Source organism: Macrotis lagotis, chromosome 2, assembly GCF_037893015.1.
Source record: "Macrotis lagotis isolate mMagLag1 chromosome 2, bilby.v1.9.chrom.fasta, whole genome shotgun sequence".
NCBI lineage: Eukaryota > Metazoa > Chordata > Mammalia > Peramelemorphia > Peramelidae > Macrotis > Macrotis lagotis.
This window is the reverse complement of record NC_133659.1, coordinates 246,122,791-246,142,191: the sequence shown is the minus strand read 5'-3', so window position 1 is coordinate 246,142,191 and position 19,401 is coordinate 246,122,791. Positions and strand designations below refer to the sequence as shown.

General features: G+C 38.9%; 1 protein-coding gene across 1 annotated transcript; it reads right to left on the bottom strand.

The window, feature by feature from the left end:
• Positions 1-477: 477 nt before the first annotated feature.
• On the bottom strand, positions 478-18,574 carry LOC141514664 (E3 ubiquitin-protein ligase TRIM11-like). The gene is made up of 6 exons (XM_074225642.1): positions 17,692-18,574; positions 11,252-11,347; positions 10,771-11,001; positions 7,584-7,606; positions 7,378-7,478; positions 478-2,131 (listed from the first exon to the last, which is right to left on the bottom strand). Exons 1-6 carry the CDS (start codon positions 18,097-18,099, stop codon positions 1,587-1,589), a joined length of 1,404 nt encoding a protein of 467 aa, XP_074081743.1. The 5' UTR covers positions 18,100-18,574; the 3' UTR covers positions 478-1,586.
• Positions 18,575-19,401: the final 827 nt, after the last annotated feature.

Genomic DNA, 19,401 nt, shown 5'->3' with positions numbered 1-19,401 from the left:
TTTCATTATTTCTTATGGTATATTATATTACATTCATATATGATTATTTGTTTAACCCTTCCAATTTATAGGCACTCCCTTAGTTCCAAGTTCTTTGCCACTACAAAGAAATCTGCTACATTTTTATAATTTATTGGTCCATTTGTTCTTTCTTTTTTCTCTGGGTATCATTCTAATAGAGGTATTTCTGAATCAAAAGGTACACAATTTGGGGGGCATAGTTCCAAATTACTTTCTAGAATGGCTATGCCAATTCAAAACCAGCAAAACTAACTTTCTTTGTGTTAAAGTCAGGGCATCAAAATATATCAAGTTCTTTATAAATATAACTAAGTTCTTTGTAAAAACTAGATACCATTCCTATCCCTGTAATAGATATTGGCACATGAATTGCCTTTACAAAATTTACAAAATTAATTTTGTTTTTATTCATAAAAAGCATTGTGAAGGGACATAACCAAATATTCCATGAAGTGGTTCTGGTTTACCTTTAGACTTTATTTGCCTCTCCAAATAAAAACTGCATTTAACAATTCATTCTTTTATCTTCTGGTTATTTTTCTCAGGGAAGAATGTCAATGATTTAATTCCTCCTACAGTGTAAGGCACTAATTGCTGCTCAAGGGTCTCACATTTAGAATACCGGGGGGGTATGTTTCTGCATGACCTAAAAACTACATGCTATATCCTGATATCTAAAACTATCTTAAGTTTTATAGCTAATGACAAAACTTAAAAGATCTACATTCCTTTACTGAAGAACTTAATACATATAACCCCGCCCCACCCCCACTGAAGTCCTGTTATAATGTCTTGTCATATGAAAGGAATCTGGACTCTTTAAAGTTGTGCCTGTAAAGTACATATTGTGGTAAGGCTTCAGATATGGGCCTGATCATGGATTCTGTTAGACAAGGCCTGATCTAGTTAAGTTTATGTCAAGCTGGGTCTGGGGCAGTTAATAACCTGGTCTTTATTTATATCTGTATACAGCTTAGTTACCCTGGTTCTTCTACACAGGCAGGTCTGGTTTAGCAAAATCAAGGATACCCAATATTCTTGTAGCAGCATTGGGCCCAAGAGACATTTCAGTAGCCCAGGTCCCAATCACACTGGTGCTCATACTAACACCTTTTTTGACACAGTGTGAAAATGAGAACATTACAAAGACATTAAGGACCTCAGACATTATCTGGTGTAAGTATTTCGCCAAAAGACCCAGAGATGGAATGATCTGTCTCAAAATCACAAAGTAACTTTTCTGTAGAAAAGTTAGGATTAGAATTCTGATTGCATGAGTCGGGTCAAAAATCTTTCCCTCATACCACTTGAGACATTGTTGGGGAAACCATTGATTTGGGGAAGGTGTAATCAAATTTGAATGGCTTAATGTTTTGGCTCCAAACAATTTATCTCAGTGGTAGAGAATTCATATTCACTATCTTAAAACAAAAAAAGGATCTCTATGATCTTCACATCCTTTTGAACAGTTGCAACAAATGGAAAGGACTAGCCTTGGGACTGTAAGGCACCTGGGCAACTTAAGAATTCCTGAATTCAAAAGATGGGTTGAAATTTCAGAGAAATCAGGAGATAATAGATTCCCCAGTTCCTCCTATTACCCGGCAGATAGTCATAGGGATTGGGCTACAGGATAAGGGGGAAAACAGGGGTCTGAGTGTCCCAGAAAAGGCTACCTGGGAGAACATGAATAAGAGGGATCCATCAGTTACACTATAAAATGAGATATGTCCAGCCTCGTGATCAAGAAAAATTCCTATTCGCCGGGGAGCCTCTCTAAGTGGAATGAAGGTCTGATCAGGAGAATAATAATAGTTTCCAAAGAACACCAGGATCCAGAATCCATTGCCAACTGACAATTCCCCAGTCTCCTTTCTGTTCACATTTTCTTTACACACTCCCAGAGCCCAATTAACCCTGTCTCCAACTTCCACCTCCCAATAGTGTCTCCCAGAAGTGAAGCTTTCACGACCAAGCACACAAGGACCAGGATCGAATCGCTTCTGGCTGTCAGGCAAAGCTTGCCGTACATCCCCCCGTCTCACACTTCTCCCGTCTTCAGAGAGGACCAGTTCAGGATTTGCTGTATCTGGATCCAGAGTCACATCTCCTGTAGACAGAAGCCAATAGCCATTCTGAGATCTTAGAACATAAGAACAGCTAAGATGAGTTAGGTTGTAAGTGAATCTAACTGAGTAATATTCAACTTTTATTGGGCATCAGATGGTAATATTAATGATATTGTTAATAATATGTTGTTTCTTCCACATAATGACCCTAAGAGGAAGGGGAAGGAGTAGGTATTATAATCTTCAGTTTATAGGGGGGGAAAGTAGGTATTATAATCTCTATTTATAGGTAGGTACTGTGTTATACACTGGAGATAAAGAGAAAAATGAACTAGATTCTGCCCTCATGATGCTTACTATCTAAATGAATAAAAGATAAACTGATGAAATAGCAAACAATAATAATGAGGGAATTAGGAAAGGCTTAACTGAGTCTTGAAGGAATCTGGAAATTTTAGAGATGAGAGAGTGAATTCATATAAAATAGGCATTAAAATACAGAATTCCAGAAAAAATTATTAAAATTTCTTGCTGTTTGGTTGAAGCACAAAGAAGAGAGGTAATAACAGATTAAATTTGAATCTTAACAAGAGTTTGGGAAGGCTTTAAGTATTGGACTGGGGTTTTTACTTTATCTTAGGGGCACTAAAAGGGGTTTTGTTTTTGTTATTTGCTTAATTGTAAGGCTCTTAGTGGTTGTTTTTAAAGCCACAGTTATTTCCTGACACATCCCTCCTTGGAAGAAAAAGTTAAGCAACCAGCATTGTCATATTTCTCATCAAACTGCAAGACCTTGAGACTTCTTCACCTATAAGATCTCATCAACTGCCTCTCAGATTGGAGGGTGGGAGTACAAATTCAAATCATTATTTAAGGATTTCCTCATTTCTCACTCATGTTAGCACTTCTGTGGGGCTACCCTAACAGAATTCTCCACTTTTCTTTTGTGTTTTGTATTCCCCAGTTAGATTAAAAGAGAGACCGTCCTTTTCTTTTTTGCATTTGTATGGCCCTTACTTAGCAAAGTGCCAGTTACAGAGTAGGTGTTTAATAAATATTTGAGTTCTGGTCATGCAAAATTCATGTGTGCTATTCCCCAACTCACTAAAACAAAAGGCCACTGGATTTGGAAGCTAAGACAGCTATTAATCTCAGAGACAGCAGTTTCAGTTGAACAGTAGATCAGAACTCAAGGTCAAGTGAAGGCTTTTAAGGATAAGGGAAAAAGGGAGATCTGGGCAATTTGTAGAGAAAGGGAAAGACAGTAGGATTCTCAAATAAATTAAAGGCAACAACATAGGAAGGCAGTGTTGCCTTATAGAAGGCATACTTGTTTTGGAATCAGAGGACCTGTATTCAATGTTAGCTCTACCACTTACAAGCAAGCTACTAAACCTCTCTGGGCCCTCAGTTCCACATCTATAAAAAGAGGGAGTTGGACTAAATGACTTCTAAGGTCCATTTTATAACTCTAAATCTATGATCTCATTAGATCAATCATACAAGTAGGCTGGTTAACTTCAGCAAGGAGTAGCCACTTCTTTCATATATTATAAATAAGAACAAAATGTAAAACAGAGGAAAATGTTGAAAGCTTTGAGGGGAAGAAGGAAATGTGAGGAATACTGCTGCAAGGCACTTGGGAAGTAAAAATTTGGAATGGGAGAAATGTCACAGAAAAAACAATTAGAGAAGAATAAAAGTATTGCCATGCATCACTGAGGTTCAATAAATGTCCTAAACCTAGTTGGCACACACAAGTAGCAAAGATGATAAAAGAAAATGACATGTTCAAATGTTGGAAAACAGATACACTCAGGCACTAATGGTGGAGCTCGGAAGTCTAGTCAATCTAGAAAACAATTTGGAACTATACCCAGAAAATTACCAATCTTATTTACCTTTTGATTCAGCTAAAGAAATTCTATTCCTAGAGTCCAAGAAATCAAAGAAAGAAGTAAAGTAACCATATGCAGCTTTTTCCTGGTATCTAAGAATTGGAAAAGAAGGAACTGTTTTACTGTGGCATAGCTAAATAAACCATGGTAGTTCAATGTAAGAAATTATGAAAAGGTCAATTTTTGTAAAAACTGGGAAGACCTCTATGAACTGATACAAAGCAAAATGAAAGGTACTAGGAAAAGTTATACAGTAACATTATAAGACAACTTATAGGCTTTACAACACTGATCAATGCAATAATAAACCTTGACTACAAAAGAATGAAGATGAAATACACCACCTACTTCTTGAGAAAGCAGTGAACTTAAAATTAAGAACAAAAGATACATTTACTGATATAACCTATGTAGGAATTAACTATAGATATGCACTGAAAGCTTTGTTGTTTTGAATTTGTTCAATGAGGATGGCATAAATGGGAAACAAAGTAATATAAAATATTTTTAACTTTAAAAATTAGAAAAGCAAGGGATTATCTTTGGAACAAATGGATCATGACCAAATAAGAGATAAAGAGGATAACAAAAGATAAAATGGGTTTGATTACATAAATTGAAAAGTTTCTATACTAACAAAATCTGAGATGCTATAATCTTTATACCTCTCAATTACATTTATTCCCATGTTCTTTGGTACCACTGATTCTATTTTCACCTTGAATCTTCAAGTCTCTATAGCCTTAACAAAAGGTTCTATTGTGCTACTCTTATTTTCATTCTCTCCTATTTGCCTCTTACAGCCTAATTTCTTAAGAATTATATACTCATTTTCTCTTTTATCCCCTAGATTCACACCTAAAGCAATTTTAATCCTGTTTCTGTCACCATTCCATTGTTTCAAATACCTTGACCTCCCATTTCCTAAATCCAATGGCTATTTTTCACTCCATAATTTTGACCCTCCCCCCTCTTTTAACTAATCCCTATCCTGAGTTCTCAGGACCCTATATTTTCTCTGAGTCATGTTGTTCTTTCACTAACTCATTTTCCTAAACACCAAATGATGGAATTTCCCATTATCTTGTTCTTAATCTGTGCTCTCCCCCTTTTGGTTGTTATGTCAATCATTCACATTGCTTCAAAGATCACAACTATATTGATAACTATCAATCTCACTCCTAAGGTTGATCATCACATCATTTCTAATTGTCTCCTGAACATTTCTACCTGAATCAACAAATCAAATTCAACAACTCCAAAGCTGACCCTATAATCTTTCCCCCAAACTTATTCTCTGTCCCTTCTGTCCCACATCCAGTGACAAAGTCATTCACATTCTTCCTACCTTTGCCAGCACTCTAATTTGGATCTTCTGCTCATTTTAGGGATTGATATAAAGCTACAATTTAAATACAATCAATGTCCTAATATTGGGCTTCCATCCTACAAATAATTCCCCTATATATTACTACTAGATTAATCTTCCTAAAATATAGCTCAGAATGAAGTCACTGCTTTGTCCAAAAACCTCATTATTACCAAATAAAAAGTATGAACTTTTCTTTTGAGTGAGTTTAAACTAAATGCTACTTGGCTGATCATAGCTAGATGACCCAAGAATTCAGACAATGCTTCACCTTCACATTCCATTTAATTGTCCATTTAGATCATTCCATCATCTACTTGCCATAGGGTGCATAATTTCCTATTCTGCCCTTTGCAATTCATGTTCTGAGAAAAGCAATATTCAATAGAATATCTGGAAAGGTTTTATCAATTGACTGTTCTATATTTCAACCCACCATACTGTAACTGCCTAAATAAAATTCCCATCTCAGCCACAATTCATTCTATGTCATCATCTATTCGAATGTAAACTTCTTGAGGGTAGAAGTGGTCTCTTCATATTGGTAACCCAATGCACAGTGCCAAGCACTGTGTTACTGGCACCTATTGACTGCTCATTGACTATCTGATCTCCCACTAACTCTGTTTGCTCCTGCTCACTTTGCTATCTCTACCTAAAACTGGCTTCCTCACTAGTTTGATATCTATGCATCCTCAAGACCCAGAATGAAAGCCAATTCTTCTATAAAACATTTCCTACTAATCTCTCCAACCAAAATGACAATGTGACAGAAAAGATTAAATGTTTGTCCCAACTCAGATAAAATTCTACCCTTCTTAAACATCCAGTCTGGAAGAACTAGTTTAAGAAGGGTAGAACTTTCAAAATTACAGTCTACAAGAACTAGAAGAACAAACTAAGTTTAATATATATAAATATATATAATCATATATCATATATATATTATCATATACCACATTAAATAATATATAATAATACAAAAATAACATACAAGACAGGTATAATAGAAGTATCTGTGAACTCTGAGGGGAGAAAGGTCATCATGGACTTGAAAGAACATAAAAAGGTTTCTATAGAATAGTGGCTTTACATGGAAGGATTTGCATGAACTGATGCTGAACCAGATGAGCAGAACCAGAAAAACATTTTACACCCTAACAGCAACGTGGGAGTGAGGATCAACCTTGATGAACTTGCTCATTTCATCAATGCAACCATCAGGGACAATTTGGGGCTGTCTGCAATGGAGAATACCATCTGTATCCGGAGAAAGAATTGTGGAGTTTGAATAAAGATCAAAGACTATTACCTTCAATTTAGAAAAAAAAAAAACCTGTTATCTTATGTAATTTTGCTATCTCTTATACTTTATTTTTCTTCCTTAAGGATATGATTTCTCTCTCATCACATTCAACTGAGACCCATGTATACCATGGAAACAATGTAAAGACTAACAGACTGCCTTCTGTGGGGGTGGGGGATAGGGAAGCAAGAATAGGGGAAAAACTGTAAAACTCAAAATAAATAAAATCTTTAGAAAAAAAAAGGATAGTGGCTTTAGAGTTGGTCTTTAAAAGATGAATAGAAATTTAGCACATGGATATAAGCAAGTTTCCAAACTTATCGAAAAACAAATGATCTTTCCCACCCCTGCCCTAACATGTAAAAGCCTTCAATTATAATATCTGTATGTCTTATTTCCCCTCCTAAACTTCAAGAGGGAAGAGCCCACCCTAGTGCCTAGCACAATACCTCACACAAAGCAGGGCATTAAAAAATATTTACTAAATTAAAGATGTACAAAACTGAAAGGGGTGAGTCACTTGTACACACTTTTTCACTGATAGTCTAGCAGGTACATTTGTTCTCATGCCCAGGCGATAAGCGTGAGTCTAATGGAAATCAAACAGTCACATCTTTCTACATATTTCTGTTTTGTTTTCAAGGAAATTTGTGTTATGGGTTCAAATGGATTAATAGACCTAAAAACATCTGATGAGTTCAGGGTCCCACTTACCTCTGAATCTCCTCAGCATCTCTACCAGCCCAGGAACCCTGCATACAGTCCTCAGCTCCATGGAAACGACTTCTGGTAGTTGCAACTTCACATCCTGACTCCTAGGGTGAGCACAGGTCCCACCTGGCTCAGCCAATGAGCATTCTCCCACTCTCCCTCCCTCCCACCCACCCACCCTTCTAACAGAAGCAAAAAATATCACATACCTATGCAGTATATCTCTGACATCCTAAGGGAAAAAAAGGAAAATCAACAATGAGCAGGGAGGACAAGAACTCCCACTATCATCACTAGTCCTTCAGGGGCTAATTACCTTTGCCCCTAATCTAATTCCTTAAGAGAGAGAAGAACAATCAAAAGTCAACAGCAATTTTTAAAAATTTTTGTAATTATTTGGGATGAATCTCTTTTTCATTTTTTAAGACACTCTCTATTTTCATATGAGTTTGATGGATCCAGAACTAAACTAGAGAGGAAGAGCAGGCAGGACAGAAATATTCTTCTTTGAGATACTGCTCAGCTTTTTGCTATCTGGTTTCTGATCTTATCACTCAAATGAAACTGTTCTATTCAAAGTTACCATTAATTTCTAAACTGATGATCTTATTTCAATCCTCATTCTTCTAGTCCTTTCTAAAGTATTTGGCAATGTAGACCATCATCCCCTCCTGGTTACTTTCTCCTTTCTGGAACTTCATGACACTGCTCCCTGCTGGTTCTCTTTCTGTCTGTCCATTTTCAATTTCCTTTGCTATTTCATCTATGTCTCCTAATTGTGAGCGTGATCTAAACTTCTGTCTGAGGCCTTTTTTCTTCTCTAGATACGTTCTTATTTGTTGACCTCATCAAGGTCCAGTGGATTTTTCTGTCATCGCTATGGAGTTGAATCCCAGATCTAGAAACCTAGTCTTAGATGTTTAAGTCTAGCCTATTGAATACTATAAACAGAATCTTCCAAAGACATTTTCAAGCTCAGTATCTGCAAAAAAGTAATTATTATCTTTCCCTAAAAACCCTTCCTTCAGCAGTTTATGACCAAGGAAGAGATGGAGAACATTATTAAAAACAAACTAGATAATTCTGATTACATTAAATTAAAAAGCTTTTGCACAGACAAAACCACCATAACCAAGATCAAAAGAAACATAGTAAATTGGGAAACAATTTTTACAACTAGTATTTCTGACAAAGGACTCATTTCTAAAATATACAGAGAACTCAATCAATTTTTCAAAATAACAAGCCATTCTAATTGACAAATGGTCAAAAGATATTGCAAAGACAATTTACAAGATGAGGAAATCAAAGCTATCCATAGTCATTTGAAAAATTGTTCTAAATCATTACTTATTAGAGAAATGCAAATTAAAGCATCTCTGAGATACCACCACCTTTCAGCCTGGCCAATATGACCAGAAAGGACAATGACCAATGTTGGAAGGGATGTGGGAAATCTGGGACACTAACACATTGTTGGTGGAGCTGTAAATTCATCCAACCTTTCTGGAGAGCAATTTGGAATTATGCCCAAAGGGCAACAAAAATGTGCATAACCTTTGATCCAGCAATACGACTACTGGGTCTGTATCCTGCAGAGATTATGAAAAAGGGTAAAAACATCACTTGTACAAAAATATATTCATAGCAGCCCTGTTTGTGGTGGCAAAAGATTGGAAATTGAGCGAATGTCCTTCAATTGGGGAATGGCTTAACAAACTGTGATATATGTATGTCATGGAACACTATTGTTCTATTAGAAACCAGGAGGGATGAGAATTCAGAGAAGCCTGGAAAGATCTGTATGAACTAATGCTGAGCAAAATGAGCAGAAGCAGAATGACACTATACACCCTAACAGCAACATGGGGGTGATAATCAACCTTGATGGACTTGCTCACTCCTTCAAGTGCCACAATCAGGGACAATTTTGGGCTATCTGCAATGAAGAATATCATCTGTATCTAGAGAAAGAATTGTGGAGTTTGAACAAAGACCAAAGACCTTCAATTACCTTCAATTCAGAGGGAAACAAAACACATTATCTTATTATTTTGTTATATCCTATACTTTATTTTTTTCTACCTCAAGGATATGATTTCTCTCTCATCACATTCAACTGAGACCAATGTATACCATGGAAACAATGTAAAGACTAATAAAATGCCTTCTGTGGGGGGTGGGGTGAGAGAAGCAAGAATGGGGGAAAAATTGTAAAACACAAAATAAAATCTTTCTAAAAAAAAAACAAAACCCTTCCATCTATGGAACTTCCCTATTCCTATCAAGGCCACTACTCTTTTCCAATCACTCAGATTTTCAATCTTGGCATTAATCTCAACTCTTATCTATAGACAAACCTCATTATATCTATATGTCCCCAAATTGCCTTTACAATCCCCCCCAACTGTCCCCTTCTCTCTACTCATTTGGCCAGTATCCTAGTTTGGATTCTTATCACATTTCATTTGAAATATTCCAAGAGTCCTGAAACTAATGACTGACTCAAATATGGCTCTCTCTCCCCCCTCTCTATTCTGTTCTCAACACAGCTGACAAATTGATCTCACTGTAAAGGGTAAGTCATGTCACAAAAATACTTCAGGAGCTCCTTATTGACTAGAAGATCAAATAGAAACTCCTCTGTCTGCCGTTTAAAGCCCTTCACAACCTGACTCCAACCTAACTTTTCAGCATTATTTATTATATACTACCCTCCTTTCTGCACAGAAAACTTCCTAATAATTATGTCGCATGGAGATGAATGGTAAGAGCTTTTTTCATTTCTAGGGCTGATGCTCAAAGAAGAAGCTCTAAACAGTCTATTTAGGCCAGACTTTTACAGTCAACTCCATGCCATGTGATGAAGCATGAGGGTAGGAAGAAGAGCAAACACAGAAGTCAATGTAATAGACTTCCTCCTCTGCCTACCTTTCTCTTCTTAGCACTGGAAGAAGTTTTTGAGGAACTGATGCTGAATAAGAAATTTAACTGAATTCAAAAGACACTTATTACGTACTTTTTATGCACAAAGAACTAGATATCTAAATAATATGACATGCATATAAGAAAAGGGCTCAGCAGCTCATTTCTTTTCCCTTCTCTCAGTCTCCTCTTCTCCTAGTTAATCTCTTTGAAATCAAGTTCCCAGATCTCCTATTCTCTAACCCTTTTTCATGTCTCTTCTCTCTCTACTTTGATTTCTCATAGGCCTGTGGTAATGATCCCAATCAAAATAATAAGCAAGGCCAAACAAAGCTGATGAGAAGTGAAGAGAAAAGTTGGAAAGAACAGGTTTTCCAAAGGAGGGATCTATCCTGGAAACCAACAATACAGGCTCTCTTCCATCTCTAAAGTCTTGTGTCTTCTCTAGTAGTAAAAGGAATTAAGACTCACCTGCAACAAGGCCAAGGCAGGACGCTGGCATTGTTCCTCTAGTTCTGCAATCAGCTCTTCCAAGGAATGGCTCTGCTGAATCAGCTTAGCCTTGTTCTCCCTGAGCCTAGGCAGAGTTTCACTCTCTTCCTCCTCCAGCTTCTGCAGGAGCCTATGCTCCTCCTCAGCCAGGAAACGTCGAAGCTTATCAAATTCGGCTGTAACGTTCTGTTTCTGGCTCTCCACCATTTTCTGTAGATCAAGAAGGGAAGAAAGGTCTGATCCAAGTCACCTCTGCATTTCTCTCTCTTCTCTTTAAAACCACTTGGTTACATTTGTTCTTCCTACTTAATAAGCAAGTGTCTCAAAGACACATATGCCAGGGCTTGTGCCTGGGGGTTCCCTGACCAGTACTGCTACTCTTATCCCTCATTACCTCTTCCCCTCCAGTCACTACTCACAAGGCAGCAGGAAAGATCCCATTGCAGCTCCAGTCACTTGCCTGCCAAATTATACAGGTCTCCTCTCCCTGGGTCTGAAACTGCAGAGCTTCTCCCATTTGCTTCCTCAGGTGCTCCAGTGATTTCTCCAGTTTTCCCTAGAGGAGAGATAGGAATGATTAATCCCTCAGCAGTACAGGAGCATTGAATCCTTTCCCATTCTTTCGAGAAAACTCATTCAGTTTTATGATTGCTTCTTTAATCTCCATACAAATGGCCCATAGCCCTGAAGTTTAAGGTTCCATTTCTTAATCCAAGGTGTAGTTTGGTAACTCTGATAAATGGACTTTTATTTCTATATTACAGGTATGACTCCCTCCTTTTCATGCCTGGAATGTATCCCTCTACACACAGAATTCCTCAAGCAATACCTCATAGATGGTACCTTTCCACTAATATCCCAATGTTGATACTCTCTCTACTTTTTAATTATTTTGTATTCAATGTGCATGTTTATATATGTACAATTTCCTCAGAAAAAGTGAGCTCTTTACTCTCCTTCCTTTAACTCTTTCCATCTCTGGAACTTCAGCTTTGGGGTCCCATCATCCTGATTGATGTTTGCCTCACTTAGTCCATGATTTCAGATTGACCTCAGTCATACTTCATCTTACATCCACTTCCCCAGTTATCTTCTCTAATCTTCTTTGGAATCTGGTCATCTCTGCCATTGTTCCTGCAAGGGGTATAACAATCTCTTCCCCAGTGGTCCCACATACCATCCCTGTTAACCTCCAGAAATAAAATATTCCTCCTTTGTTTTCGTTCCTCTATGTGTGATGTAATCCCCTATTATGATATAAACTATTTGTGGGCAAACAGTCTTTTACATTTTTCTCACCAGAGCTAAAGATCTTTTTTCCTCCATTTGAATTTTTCTCCATTTCTCCAATGAATATTTCTTGAGTAGAGATTGTCTAATTTTTTTTCTTTGTATCCCTAGATATTATAATAGTGCCTATTACATAGAAGGCACATGAAAAATGCTTTATTAATCAATACCCTTTTGATTTTCCTTGGAAGGCAACAGATAGTCAATAAATGACTGAATAGTAAATGACAGGAAGATTAATCATGGCAAAAGTCTGAGAAGAGATGGTTTGGAGAAGGGAGAAAACAGAAGGTTTCTAAAACAGTCCAGACAAGAAGTGATAAGATCTTGTGGTAGAAAAGAGAAGACAGAGAAGAGAGATCTAAGAAATTGCAAAAACAGAATAGGCCTTGAGAAATGGAGTCTTTCCTTTCATTACTCTCTCACAATTCAATCAAGAATTTATTATGTATCAGCACATAGCAGTATCCAGCACATACATAGCAGACATGTAAAAAAATGTTACTTGATTATATAGGTGTTAAGGTTACAAAGGGGGAAAAAATGGCCTCCTGTCCTCAAGTAAATTATAATTTTACTATAGGTGACAGGGTAACTTAGGTATATAGTATTAGTAACATTAGAAGGAAATTTGAAGGGAAAGAGCTATCACCACATTTGGGGGGAAAGGGAATGAAGAACAGGAAATTTCATGTAGACAATGGCACGTAAGAGAGCCATAAAGAAAACTAGGGATTCTAAGAGGCAGCAGTGAGGAAGAAGTGAAAACATGCAAAAACAGGAAATGAAGTTTTATGTCTAAATCAGTTTGGCAGGACTAAAGTGTTTGTGTGAAGGTGAGTTAAGAATGAGACCAGAAAAGTCGGCTGAGGCCAAGCTTGAAAAAAAACCTCCTTTTTCATTCAAAAACCAAAATATTTCTCTAGTCCAAAAATTCTTTTTGCTTTAAGAAAATCTATAGGGCAAGAACAAAATTGGATTAAGGGTAAAACCTTATTTTAAAAAGGTACATCTTGTTTTCCTACCCCCTGAAATTAAGTGTACTAGGGCCAATCTAAGCAGTATCTTCTCTCCCTCTTTCCTGAATGATTCAGTATATTGAACAGAGCAAAAGAGGTCCCTTTGATTACCACAGATCATCAGTGACCAGCTTGGGAGTCAGGAGAGGGAGGGTTGGAAATGCCCTTAGGAAAAACTGTCAGAGAAGGATATTGTTCTGACAGTTTCTTGGAAGAGTTCAGAAAAGATCAAAGTGATTAACTATTCTAGCATGCTGAATCCCCCCCCAAACCTGTTTTTTAAAAATCATATTGTGATAACTAACTTCTTTGTTCAAGATTCCTAAATTATTTAAAGTTGTCTTGGAGGTGAGAAGGGGGAAGAGTGTAAATTGGGATAGTTCTCTTTAAGCTAAATATGTTTGGATTTTGACTACTGTTAAATGAATAAAAGCTATTTCCAGTCTTAATGCCTAAAATGGAATACAGTATTACTATTTTTCATCAACTTTAAATACTTAGCAGAGTCAATTCTCGATCTTTTACATTATCCAAACCAAATCATAACCAAAGCAAATATCTGTTTAGAAAATGGTGCTGATGGAAAGTGACATCAGAAGCAGCTTTTATGAAAATGCTTGAGAGTGTTAGAAGGCAACCAATGATTCTCTAAGGAAATATGACTGTTAAGGAGAAGTATATATAAGAGGCATTAGAGAGGCTCATGACATGATGGTTTGGGACTAAGACAAAGTTAATCAGTAAAGAAGAAGTAGGAATACCAAGAGAATGTATCTACAATACCAAGGGAAGAATTATTAACCAATTCAAAACTATTCACTGATTGCCTACTATGTGCCAGAACTTTGAAACTGATTTGCAGCATGGGATACTGGCACAGGAAAGCCCACCCTCAGAGAGGGTGCCATATTCTATGAGCAAGGCTGAATTGAGCAGCTCAAAGGAAACATGAAACATATTTTAAGGGCCCAAATAAGTGTTTTGACTAATTAAAGTAAAAGGTCAGGGAAAGGGCAAGTTAATATCAGATAGGACTGGTAAGAGAATGCTGAAATAGAAAGTAAGTTTATGGCATATTCCTCAATTGACAAATGGTCAAAGGATATACGAAGGCAATTTTCAGATGAGGAAATCAAACCTATCCATAATCATTTGAAAAATTGCTCTAAATTATTTTGGGTGGAGAAATACAAATTAAAGCAATCTCTGAGGTACCACCTCACACCTTTCATATTGGTCAATATGACCAGAAAGTATAATGTTCAATGCTGGAGGGGATATGGGAAATCTGGGACACTAACCATTGTTGGTGGGGTTGTGAACTGATTCAACCTTTCTGGAGAGCAGTTTGGAACAATGACCAAAAGAAAATATGCAGTCTTTGATCCAGCAATACCTCTACTGGGTCTATACCCTGAAGAGATCATGAAAAAGGGTAAAAATCTCATATACAAAAATATTCATAGCAGCTCATTTTGTAGAGGCAAAGAACTGGAAATCGAGGGGATGTCCATCAATTGGAGAATGACTGAACAAATTATGGTACATGAATGCTATGGAATACCATTGTTCCATTTGAAATCAGGAGGGATGGGACTTCAGAAAAGCCTGGAAAGACTTGCATGAATTGATGCTGAGTGAAATGAGCAGAACCAGAAGAACATAGTATACCCTAACAACAAATGGGGTGATGATCAACTCTATCATTGCTCACTCTATCAGTGCAGTAGTCAGAGCCAATTTTAGGGAATCTGTGTTGGAGAATGCCACCTGAATCCAGAGAAAGAACTGTGGAGTTTAAACAAAGAGCAAAGATTATTATCATCAATTTTTAAAACGTCATCTTATGTATTACATTATTTTGCTATTTCTAATATTTTCTGTCTTCCTTAAGGACCTGTTTTCTCTCTCAACACATTCAACTTTGATATATGCATATAATGGAAGCAATGTAAAGAGTATCAGACTGCCTTCTGTTGGGACAGGGGGTTGAAGAGGGAGGAATGGGGAGGAATTTGTAAAATTCAAAACCATGCAAAAAATTATTGGTAGAAACTACTATTGTATATAATTGGTAAACAAAAAATATCTAAATATAAAAAAAGGAGTTGACTTGAATTGGGTCATGAAGGATGAGTAAATTTAGAGAAACAACCCCAGATGTTTAATGGACCATTTTAGTGCCCAATCTGTAGTAGGGCATACTGAGCTCGTATTACTCTGATAAGCCAGTTTGGACACACTGTTCCTAGTTTCTAACAGTGACTTCATTTTGGTCTTCTTCAATAAGAACAAAAATCAACCAACCAGTACCAGGTCTGGCACATAGAAAAAAAACTAAAGAAATATTTGAATCCTTGCCTTAAATACAGTGGTGGGGAACAGGAAGGACAGTGAGAAAATATAGATTACTTTTTCAAAGAATTTCATCATAAAGGAAATAAAAAAAAGGGATGGGACAACAGGTGAATGTGATTGAAAGGTACAGGGCTTTTTAGAATTACCAAGGTCTGATATTTTCAGGTGGTTAAAAAGGCAGCTGAGAAGAAACTACTGAAGGTGTCTATGATAAAGGGGGAGAGAGGTTTGTGTATAGAATAGGGGAGGCAATAACTAGCCTTAAGGGGAATAGGTAATGGTATAGATATACTTCCCCATAAGGGAAGGAGAAAAATAGGGGATAATGTTAAGAAGTTATGAGGAGTAAAAGAGGGTAGCTGAGAGACTTATGATAGCAAAAGTATGTTAAAACGTTTTCATCATTGTTTGAAGGATTAATATCCAAATTCTTAAGCATAGCTTTTAATCATCTTCCAAATTATTATGGATCTTATTGAACTTTACTTTCTTTCTACTACTTTCCAACACCAAACCTGAACTCTAGCTTGGTCTGGCCTGGTTTGATTTCTTTCATGTCTCAAAACTACTTTCAAATACTTACCCATCCTTCCTGGTCCAATTCAAGCCAACCCTTTTTAAAACTTACTTTCCATTTCAGTATTCTCTTACCCGTCCTATCTGATGTTAACTTGCCATTTCCCTGTCCTTCTACTTTAATTAGTCAAATCACTTATTTAGGTCTTTAATTATGTTATGTAATTATCCTGTACATACCGCAATGTTTCATGTACCTAAGTCATTTCTCCACATAGGACTTGAGTCTCCCAGAGGGCAGGGACTTTGTCAATTTTTTTTTATGTTCCTCATCTGTGTATCTGGATAGCTGATAAATATGTTAATGAAATGCCTAGTTTTCTCAATAAATTATCACAAACTCAAAAAATCATACTAAAAAGTTTATGGCTCAGATTATGTTGCCCAGTAGCCTCAAAAATAGCCCCTGGTGAGCATTAAGCCCAGGAATCTGGTCTGGGCTTTTTGGAAGTGCAACAGAATCCATCATTACACTCACTCCACATTCTTCTGGTTTTCATGGGGCGGAACAAGGGATAAAGATTTATTAAGTACTTACTATTTTCCAGGCATAATGCTATTAATCATTTCACAAAAATTATCCCAGTAATCCCTCCCACAACCTCGTGAGGTTCTTTTATTCTGCTCATTTTACAGTTAAGAGAAAACTGAAGCCGACAGAGTGATTTGTCCAGCGTCACACAAATAGCATGAGACCAATAACTGCATTTGAACTCATGTCTTCCTGATACTTGGTCCAGCGATCTATGCAGGGCGCCACCTAACGGCCTGACGGCAGAGTTCATACTAGAACTCAAAACTGTCCAAAAGCACAGGAAATCAGCATCTGCAAAAGCAGCAGTTTGGAGGATCTGAAAAAGCAGCAGTTCAGAGGAACTCTGAATTAAATGAGCTGATCCCTTGCTCTCTTAAGAGCTAAAAGATTAACGTGCCTTTAGCCTTTTTCAAGGGTTTCTACTTGAAAACTTGTGCATGCTCCAGATTTGTCTCCCATCACTTCCAGGATCTTCTAGGTGTGGATACTTACTCTACAAACTCAAGATCCTAGTCATGCAAGAACTTGACAGTAATCAGTTAGATACTAAGCTAAGGTTAAAACAAGAAAGGGCCTGGAGAAAACAGAGGGGAGGGGAAAACAAACTAAACACTGGCTATCAAAATCAGACCTATATCAACTTACTATTTATGTGGCTCTGGACAAATCAGTCTCTCTGGCCCCAGTTTTCTCATCTGTAAAATGAAGGGGCTGGATTTGCTGACCTCTCGGTTTCCTTCTGTCTCTAAATCTAAGATTCTACAGGGAGGAGTCTCTCTGAACTTAGCCGGGTGGTGCTCTTCAGAAAGCATCACCCTGGCCCTTGGAATTCGAGGATGAATTCTCTTCGGTTACTCTTGGAAAGGAGTTGCAAAAACTACATTTTAGTTGCTGTTCTCCCCTGGCCTGCCCTTCATTAAAATCTGTGAAGTGGCCCCCTGGGCTCCTTCCCCTTTTCAGTGCCAGAGTGGTAAAAGGGTAGGTTGCAAGTCCTGGCCTTCGATTCGGATGCGGGACTGGCTCTGCCATCTATTTGGTTAATCTCCGGTTTCCCAAGAGTCACCTTCCTCTCTTCGGGTTCCAGTTTCCCATCTGAGCCCGGCCCTCCAGGCTTGGCCTCACCTTGTAGTCCTCTGCGGCTTCCTCGACGGGGGCCAGCCGGTGGGTCCAGTGGTCCCGGGAGCGCTCGCATACAAGGCAGAGGAGCGCCTGGTCCTCCTCGCAAAAGAGCTTCAGCGGCTCGCGGTGCTTGCCGCACAGTCCCTGGGGCACAGGCGACGGCGGGTGCAGCTGCCGGGCCATCTCGGCCATCTTGGCCAGCGGTCTGTTGGGCCGCAGGTTTCTCTGCGGGGACATCTCTCTGCACTCCGGGCAGGGGAACGGGCCCTCGGCCTGTCCCCAGCAGCGGCTGATGCACTCCCGGCAGAAATTGTGGCCGCAGTCGGTCATCACCGGATCAGTGAAGTAGTCCAGGCAGATGGCGCAGGTGGCTTCTTCCTGGAGGTTGGCAGACAGATCAGAGGCTGCCATGGCTGCTGCCCGGGGAGGGAGGCGGGAGGGTCCGTGGGTCGGTCCGTCTGTCCGTCCCTTGGAGGCAAGAGGCAGCGCCCGAAGTCCGCAACCTCCCTAAAGCCCAGGCCGAGGAGAGAGGGGAGAGCGGAGCATCCCACCGCCTGGGCCGGCAAAGAAGCAGATGGAGCCGCCGAGAGAGCCCCGAGCGCGTGAGGAGGGCGGGCCGCTGGTGCCGCAGGGCTCGACCGGGCGGAGCTCCCGCGCCGGGGAGCTTTGTCCCGGGATGGCAGCGGTGACGACTGGGGCGGGGGAGGGGGCGATCTGCCGAGCACTTCGACCACCCTGTACATGCACCGGATTTCAGCGCCGGAAAAGGTGGAAGGGTGGAGCAGAGACCCGCATCTGCCGCAATACAATCCGGAGCAACGGTGCGGAGCCGCGACCCTGCCGGGAGAAGAGCCGAGGCGGCAGCCGGAGAAGCGACTGCAGGAAAAGGAGGAGACGGAAGCAGGAAGAAGAGAGAGGCTTTTTTTTTTGGAACAACCCGCTTCGTTGCTGATTGGCCGGTTCTTATCACGAGATCTCGGGGAGCCGAGGGAGCGTTTTGGATTGGAAAACGTTTCCTCAGGTCACGTAGGTGTCATCACAGTATTCTGGGAAACATCCAAGAAAGTTGGGCGTCTCTGCAGGGGCCAGTTTGAGACAATTGGCCTCTTTTTCGAGTGCAATTAGAGGGCGTAGACATTTCTTTGACCTTTCTTCAACCCTGACCTCTATATGTCATCGGGACTTCTCCGCTATCTGCTCTTCTCCCTTGTAACTGTATCTTTGTAGCAGCTGGGTGGCTCTGTGGATAGATTGCAGGCCCGGAATTCAAATTCACCCTAGGGCATTTAGGGGTGACACTCTGGGCAGATTTTTTTTAATTTTACAATTTTTTCCCCAATCTCTCTCCCCGCCCCCCGCACTCTCATAGTCTTTACAATTGATTCCATGCTATATATACATTGATTGATACATATAAAATTGAATATGTGGAGAGAAAAATCATATCCTTAAAGAAAAAATAAAATATAGCAAACTTGGATAATACATAATTTTTTTAAATTAAAGGTGATAGACTTTGCTCTTTGTTTAAACTCCATAAGTCTTCCTTTGGATATAGATGGCATTCTCCATTGCAAATACCTTAAAATTGTCCCTGATTATTGCACTGAAGAACTGAGCCAATCCATTAAGACTGATCATCACTCCCATGTTGCTGTTACGATGTACAATGTTCTGGTTCTGCTCATCCCACTTAGCATCAGTTCATTCAAA